This window comes from Electrophorus electricus, chromosome 9 (genome assembly GCF_041902795.1).
Source record: "Electrophorus electricus isolate QZ-2024a chromosome 9, ASM4190279v1, whole genome shotgun sequence".
Taxonomy (NCBI): Eukaryota; Metazoa; Chordata; class Actinopteri; order Gymnotiformes; family Gymnotidae; genus Electrophorus; species Electrophorus electricus.
In genome coordinates, this window is record NC_137505.1 from 22,637,217 (window position 1) to 22,645,171 (window position 7,955).

Genomic DNA, 7,955 nt, shown 5'->3' on the forward strand with positions numbered 1-7,955 from the left:
AACATAGGACTTTATATTAAGTGTCTTTAAGTTATCTTGGTGGAGCTACTTGCGACACTGAGGGCAGAACCACCATTTATTTATTTAAAAATACAGCCACTTGAAACATGCAGAGCAAACTGTGACCCAGTCAGAGTCTGTGTGACCAGAGGATATGAAGCATTCATCAGCAAACTCTATCCATCTACATATGGATTTGATGGATGTTTCATATATTGGACTTACTTCTGCCAAACACAATAAACCACTTTTTGGAAACTCATTAAAATGCAATTTTCTTTAAATTAAAGTCAACATATTTGATGATTATTTAAGGGTAAAAACATAACTGAATGTCCAGGAATTTTGCTAAAAATCTCCCATCCTGGTTTTGCCAAGCACACGGTGATGCATGAGATGTACTCAACTCCAGTTCTGGAGTCCACACCTCAACGTACAGCTGGTCCAGCCGGGTCTGGGAGAACATGACAGTGTGTTGGGCAGTGGGGCTCCAGCATTAGGGATGGCATCCCCTGGTCCAGATTATTTCAAAAGCAATTTGGCAGGGACAGAGAATTTGAAGGCACATAGTCCAAGCTCAGCTGAAGCAGAACACGAGTGGGAACTGTTATGACAGTCCAATGGCCTGCTCCATCCAACCTCTTTTTAACAGCTCAGCAATTCAATTGAAATATAACTGCAATTAACATTAACTGCACTTGCTGTGCCCATTTCAGTTTTGTATGTCCTGCATGTCTGGAGGTGGGTGAGCAGAACTGTGACATTGCAGGCGTCTGGAGGCGTATGCCCGGCTCTGCACACGCCGCACCATTCGACGGGCGTAGAAGTCACGGTAGTCATCTGGTAGCTCATCCAGCATGCTCAACGCCCGCTCCAGGGTCTGCAGCGCCCGTGTAGCCGCCAAGGGGTCCTTGTTCCCATAAGGGTCCTTCTTATCATAGCTGTCAGGGGCCAGGTGTCGCCAGAACATGTTGATGCCAACACTGAACTGAAGAGCCATGGTGTTGTGAAACCACAGGGCTGTGGAAGACCAGGGTATGCTGTCACATCTCATAAGGCTCCACTCACACTGCTTTGAACTGGACCTTCCGAATCACAGTGTCTATACTTTTAGGGTTTCCCTACTCTATGACATTGAACTTGGATCATGAAAATGCCTGATAATTAGCAAATGATGAATAACACTGATAAAAGACATGGGGTCGATGGAGAAAATAGCAGAGCACCATATGGACAAAACATTACTGTGTGATTATATACTACATGTATTTTATATGCAACACTACAATTATTTTAGAACATACTAGTCAAGTTTAATTTGACATGGTAACAAACAGACCTGATTTTTCCTGTTAAATGCTTAATTCATCAAAAAACCCACAGAACACTCTGCATCTACACTGCCTGGCCAAAAAAAAAGGTCACCACCTGGATTTAGCTAAGCAAATAGGTAAGAGCCTCCCTTTGGATAATTACTGCATGGGTGATCAAGTTTCAGCTGGCAACAAGTTATTTAACCCTAACTGATACAGTGAGTAGCTTCTCATTTGTTAAAAAAACATGTCAAAAGACACATCCTGTGGTCGTGGAAAAGATGTTAATCTGTTTCAGAAGGGTCAAATTATTGGCATGCATCAAGCAGAGAAAACATCTAAGGAGATTGCTGAAACTACTAAAATCAGGTTAAGAACTGTCCAACGCATTATTAAAAAGTGGAAAGACAGTGGGGAAACATCAGTGGGGAATGTGGTTGGAAAAAAATCTTGAATGATCGTGATCGGCGATCACTTAAACATGTGGTGAAATCAAATTGTAGAAAATCAGCAGTAGAACTCAGGGATATGTTTAATAGTGAAAGTAAGAGCATTTCCACATGCACAATGTGAAGGGAACTCAAGGGATTGGGACTAAACAGCTGTGTAGCTTTAAGAAAAGCACTTGTCAGTGAGGCTAACCGGTAAAAATGGCTTTAATTTGCTAGGGAGCATAAAGATTGGACTGCAAATCTCCCATCATCAATACAAGATCTTGTGGACAAATTAATGCAACTCTGGACAGAAATAAATGTTGTGACATTGCAGAAGCTTGTGGAAATGATGCCACCGCAAATGCGTGCCGTAATCAAAGCTATAGGCGATCCAACGAAATACGAGTGTGAGCTTTTTTTGGCCAGGCAGTGTATATTGAGCATGCAATCTAAAAAATGTTGATTTGTTACTGCTCTTATTTGTGTATTACAGCCTTCAGTGATAATGACAGAGACCAAATGATAATGTAGCAAATGATTCATTGCTTATATTGCAAAGACATCATGTCTGAGTATGTCTGCTTGGGAACATCTTACCTGGGATGAACAGTAGGTCCCCTGGTTCTAGAACACATTCATAGCGACAGGCTTTCACAAATTCTGGGAACTGCTCCAAGTCTGGAGAGTCAATGTCCAAAACTTCAGATTTATCACCTGAATAAACAGAGGAAACTTCTTAAAGGTAATGATACCACAATTTCTAAATAGTAGAACAGTGACAGGCGCCTTTTAACTGCACTGCCGGATTACTGGGTCATTTTCCTGGTCCTTTGGATAGTATGTAGGTTTGCAGCACACTAAAGAACTAGAAACACAGACCTGATGTTTACCTGTAAGGTACAGATGCAATGCATCTTGGGGGCTGTAGAGGACAACACGCTTTGTTCCAGTCACCTGAGCCAGCAGGTTGTCCATTACCTGGTTCAGAAACAGAAAACATTTGACAGGGGAACTGTGCAAAAAACTTTTATTATATGTTTTATTATTTTTTGAAGTGAACGAAATAGCACAGTAAAACAAACAAGCAAACAAAAACATTTGTTTGTATTTGTTCATACTCCTGTCATCACGGAGATATCTAGCAAATCAAGATCCTGCGTAATCTTTTTGGGATAAGAGGAATCAGCGGTCTGCTTTGGAACTGCTATTTGTCTTTTTTTTTCCAGTTTGTTATTCTAAAATACACAATTCAGCCACACTTTGTTCCTAGCATTGCCTCAACGTTCACCAAAATTCATCACACTAAGCACTGCGACAAGGGCTGGGATGCTAACGAAGAGGCTGCTAATACTAGCATGCTAACTCCTCTCACGTCGTAGTGTGTCCACAGCTGCAGTCCAGGTGAGCTGATCCGTAACACACTTGAGAAAAACTGCTCAGGCTCAAAGAAACAAGGGATGTGGAAGTCCTCCGCCAGTTCCGGAAACTGCTTTCTCAGGTCAGCTGGCTCCTTGGATTCAAAGGGAGAAATAATGTGTTTACAAACAATGACATTAGTTAAAGGCATTTAACTAAGGTACATATTCATAACAGTGCTACAGCACCCAGGAACAGGTTCTAAACACTGGGTGAAACATAATGACTTTCTCAAAATTGTAGACATTATATGTTATCAATTAAATACAGCCTCTAATTTTATTAGTATATTGATGAGTGTTCACAAGCAAAATAACATACAAGTTTTGTTCTTATAATAAGTTAAGTCAGGATTACCTTACGAGCATCTTCACCAAGTGATCGCAAGTAATAACTCTCATCCTGTTGGGTTAGAATTAGAATTAGAGTAATAACTCTCATCCTATTGAGGTACATCATGTTGGGAATGAGTAATCATTTTACATTTTACACAATTACACTCAAATTTGTGTTTTTTCTTAAGGACGCTCGTAATTTTACAGATGTTTTTAGAATTTGATTGTAGCTCAAAAACTGAACAATAGAAACCCTAGAGATTAAAATATAATAGTATAAATTATACACATTGGACTTCACTGTCCAGCACTCACAGGTTTATGGATTTACCTTAAGAATCATTGGCCACCCCACCCATAGTTTTATGATAAGTAAAGGTGACTGACCTTACTAATGAAAAAGTCTAAGTGTTCATCTTCAGCAGCTCTCTGGACAAACGTATCAAAAGGTAAAGTCCTGAAATATGAATGGTCAAAAGATAAGAATACTGCAAAAGGTCTGTGCATTTGCATGTATATTTACTACACATACTGTATACAAAATTCTGTGTGTTTGCATGCATATTTACTAAACATACCTGTATACAAAATTCTTATGCAGGAAACTCATTTGAGACGCAGAAGACACGTGAACTTTGACCTCACGGTCACCCCCCTTTTCTGCGAGGTAAGCCAAAGTCCATTTTTCTAGGCATTGGCCTAAAGATACTCCTTTAAGCACGGCTGGTTTTCTCTGTAAAAGACACACGGGAGAAAGATGCTGAAGTGTTGATTCAGGGGATTATTTTAAAGCAGGAAAGACAACATACTACGCTAGGCATTAAACTACCATTTAGAAAAGAAATCACGATAGTCAGCGAACATTAAATAGTTACTACCAGAGGATAGATCTCCCTTGCGAAAAGCTCCTTGTCCACAGATAAGAAAACAGGGACTTGAATTTTTTCCTTACATTCCATATGGAAATCGGTTATTTCCACCTTTGTTGATAAAATCTCATTAATGCTTACACTGCGTGAACATGCGCCTTATGCATTTGGTGTTTATAGTATATCTTCCCCGGAAACACATTTATAAACTTGAGCATAGTTATATTTTTTCTTAGTAACTGTTCATTTTTCTTTATAGCTATGTATAGTTATGCGATGCATACAAATACAATTGTACTTTGTACTTTTTAGTCAAAACAATTGCATTTAGAAACGTTTAGAAGGGGTGGGAACAATGATGGCCGGACTTTGCTAATAGACGGACATCCAGGCGGTAGGAAGGAGAAGATGGCGCTACCCTTACTCAGATGTAGTTGTAGGAGGCCTCTGACGGTCCTGACGCCGTATTTAAGATTGGAGAGAGCTGCTTTAATTAGGCATTTCACCAAAGGACCAGTAACGACTGCTGTTTCCAGTGTCAGATATTACAGTTCAGAGGGAAACAGGCATCAGAAAGTGGTTGTACTTGGCATTCCAAACCCCTTCATATGGTTCCGGACTCGAATATATTACTTTTTGATTCGGACATACTTTGACAGAGAATTCAGCATTGAAGAGTTTACTGACGGAGCGAAACAGGTGAGAGCTCCTGGAAAGTCTCAGAAATTCATAGAAAGGCTCTGAATGTATTTCTACAGCGCCACCGTGTATCGACTCCTGTTTTTGTGCTGTTTTAACAGGCATTCTCGCACGTGTCACGACTTCTGTCCCAGTGTCAGTTTGGCGCACTCGAAGGACTGGTTGCTAAAGACGTAAGAACGTGCACCTTGTAAAAAAAAAAAAATAAAAATAAAAAATTAACACCACGGATGTGTTTTTGATGGGTATAAATTAGCTACTCTGTCCCTCGTAGCTAATTGGGAAACTGGAGCAGAAATGTCTTAATCTTCCTTTGAGCCACAAGAGGGCGCTGTCCGCTGATCCAGAAGAGATCATGTACACCACACCAGGGGATGTGGGCATCTACTATGACAACAACGGTGAGAGAAGAAATTACATGTTGGTGGGAAAGGTTTATCTTTTAACAAATTGTGGCAGTTGTAAGCATCTTCAGGAAGTTATTTGCACATGATCTTATGGGTGTAATAGTTACACTTTTGTGCAAGACTCATAGGGAACCCATACGAAAGTAATATTCAATCGGATGTTGATCAGAAGTGCTGTGCAATGGCGGACCTTGTGCTCTGACTCTAGCTTCTGGGCTATATTGAATACTGCCCTTTGTTCTCTTGTACTGAGCAATGGCAAAGTTGAATCTTTGAATTTGTTTGCTTTTTCTTCTTTTCCCTTGCTTGGGGAACTTGGTATCTTTATGCTCTCACTTCATTATCAGGGAGGAAATTTGTGAGCATTTTGATGCGCTTCTGGTACTTAACCAGTGCCCACCTGCCCGAGGACACTATGGAAGGAACACGCACCTTCCAGGTGGCCCTTGGAGATGGTGAAAAGCCAGAGAGCAAGAGACTGCTCACTGCCAACTATGAGTGAGTACTGCTCAGAATCAGTTTCCTTCCTCATCTCCAGGAAACACTCGTATCGGTTAATTCTCTATTACAAATACTGAACCATTGCTCATGGTGGGTGGGTGGGGGGGGAATCAACAATTATGGAGGATAACATTTATAAATTTATTACGTGTCATAGTTAATTTAGTAATAACTGTCTGTCTGGTGGAATTGTGGATTAGATATTTCTGGAGGACTCTGCATTCAAAAATTTTAAATGAATTGTGAACAAAACAACAGGTTGGCACTTTTTTTTAAATTGTTTTTAATGTAATGTAATGTTCATTTCAAAGCAGTTTTTTTTTCTCTGCAGATTCCAGAGGGAGTTTACCCAGGGAGTAACGCCAGACTGGACCATTACAAGAATAGAGCACTCCAAGTTACTTGATTAAAATATTTAGAATTTTATAAACCCCTATTTGTATGGCACTACATTGGCAAGGCCTATATTCTTGACAAGTTTATTTGGAAAGTAATGCATCTTATCAAAAATTACAAAGGTACATATAAATATTGTGCTAATTCTGGACAATTATGGATGCTGCAAGGCAAAAGTGCAACTGTATAAAGTCCATATGTGATTTTGGCCTAATTTAAAAGGAATCACAAGTGTCAGATTAGTAAATTATGGAATTATACATTTAAAAAGACTACAGGTCACGACATTTACTGTATGTTTTGGTTGTGAGAGTTAATCTTTCCCTTCCATGTGTGTTTAATAATGCTGCCTCTTTTGTTTATAGTTTTATATTGCAATAAATTATACAAAGTTCTTAGAATTTCAGGTTCAGTGCTGTAATGGATAGTAACAATAATCTGATATGTCTGCGTTTCCCAAAAATCACATTTTGGGCGGGTGGCAGTTAAATCTGCAGAATGAAACGTGTTACGTGAATTCAGTGAAGCAGTTCTGAATTCTTGTATAAAAAAACTATACAGTAAAATGTGCCAATAAGAGCTTTAACAACTTTATGACAAAGGTCACTAGATGTAGGCACTGCTGGTTTCTTTGGATTGAAACATGACAATGTGTGGAAACAGTTAGTGCATTGTTTTTGTTTTTGTTTTTGTTTTTGTTTTGTTTTTTGTCAGTGGGATGGTCTGGTTAAGTTGGAATGTTGCAGTCTCTTCTCCACCTCTTGGACCATGTGTTTCAGCAGCAGGGCAATGCCCCAACAACTTTGTAACCAATGAATAATAAAAGAACTGTATAATTGTAATTTTACATCATATGTATAATTTGTAGAAACCAGATAAAGAACAAATAATGTATGATATGTATGCTGTGTATGATACCATATGGGTGGTATGGGTGATGCTACACTCCGCACAGCTGCAGGAGGCCACTCAATACAGCAACCGGACAGCGGCCCTCGTTGCAATGTAGCTAAGAGTGGAGCTGGAGGCAAAAACACTACAACCCCTTGTGTACTTACTGCTATAACAACATGACTTATCAGTGCTGACAATGTGTGATGATTTGAGGTGTACCTGGTGAGAAGGCTGCATGGGAAGAGCTTGAGCTACAGAACTTCCTGTACGTCATGCTGGAGGAGGAGTTGAGGCGGCCATCAATTTTAACTACATGTTATAAATAGTTTTTAAATAGTTATGTGTATTTTTTTACATTTATTTTACTCTGGTGTGTCTGTCTAGTTTATTAATGTGTAGAAAAGTATGTACCATGTTCGAAGTCATGTAGACCCCACCCATTCCCTATCATTTCCATGTTATTATTGCTATATTAAAGTCTATTTAAAAACTCTAGTTCTTTTATGTGCATGTTGCAACATTATGCAATTGTTAAAACTGCTCATTGTTACAAGTTATAAGTGAGAATCCCTCTTTTTGTCCATGCCAAGTTATTAAAATTAATTTAAAAAAATATATATTTTTTAAAGAAAAAACAGCTATAATTAAAAAGACGCTTGTCAAACACCGCATCCAGAATTGGCTAATTTGC

At 39.2% G+C, this 7,955-nt stretch overlaps 2 protein-coding genes across 2 annotated transcripts; one reads left to right on the forward strand and one right to left on the reverse strand.

Moving 5' to 3' along the window:
* Positions 1–62: 62 nt before the first annotated feature.
* Positions 63–4,554, reverse strand: tyw5 (tRNA-yW synthesizing protein 5). Its single transcript, XM_027006809.3, has 8 exons — positions 4,377–4,554; positions 4,077–4,231; positions 3,886–3,955; positions 3,521–3,565; positions 3,120–3,257; positions 2,638–2,725; positions 2,345–2,461; positions 63–1,020 (listed from the first exon to the last, which is right to left on the reverse strand). Exons 1-8 carry the CDS (start codon positions 4,455–4,457, stop codon positions 713–715), a joined length of 1,002 nt encoding a protein of 333 aa, XP_026862610.2. The 5' UTR covers positions 4,458–4,554; the 3' UTR covers positions 63–712.
* Positions 4,555–4,769: 215 nt separating this feature from the next.
* maip1 (matrix AAA peptidase interacting protein 1) lies at positions 4,770–7,567 on the forward strand. The gene is made up of 5 exons (XM_027006810.3): positions 4,770–5,066; positions 5,168–5,239; positions 5,341–5,467; positions 5,821–5,971; positions 6,306–7,567. Exons 1-5 carry the CDS (start codon positions 4,776–4,778, stop codon positions 6,382–6,384), a joined length of 720 nt encoding a protein of 239 aa, XP_026862611.1. The 5' UTR covers positions 4,770–4,775; the 3' UTR covers positions 6,385–7,567.
* Positions 7,568–7,955: the final 388 nt, after the last annotated feature.

What these genes read in the sequence shown, in the direction of transcription:
- tyw5 (XM_027006809.3), bottom strand. Translation starts at nt 4,457, where the DNA reads ATGGAATGTAAGGAAAAAATTCAAGTCCCTGTTTTCTTATCTGTGGAC. An exon ending in CAAGGGAGATCTATCCTCTG is followed by an intron (nt 4,232 to 4,376) that starts GTAGTAACTATT and finishes TGTCTTTTACAG; the next exon opens with AGAAAACCAGCCGTGCTTAA. An exon ending in TAGACTTTTTCATTAGTAAG is followed by an intron (nt 3,566 to 3,885) that starts GTCAGTCACCTT and finishes CTAACCCAACAG; the next exon opens with GATGAGAGTTATTACTTGCG.
- maip1 (XM_027006810.3), top strand. Translation starts at nt 4,776, where the DNA reads ATGGCGCTACCCTTACTCAGATGTAGTTGTAGGAGGCCTCTGACGGTC. An exon ending in TTACTGACGGAGCGAAACAG is followed by an intron (nt 5,067 to 5,167) that starts GTGAGAGCTCCT and finishes CTGTTTTAACAG; the next exon opens with GCATTCTCGCACGTGTCACG. An exon ending in AAGGACTGGTTGCTAAAGAC is followed by an intron (nt 5,240 to 5,340) that starts GTAAGAACGTGC and finishes TGTCCCTCGTAG; the next exon opens with CTAATTGGGAAACTGGAGCA.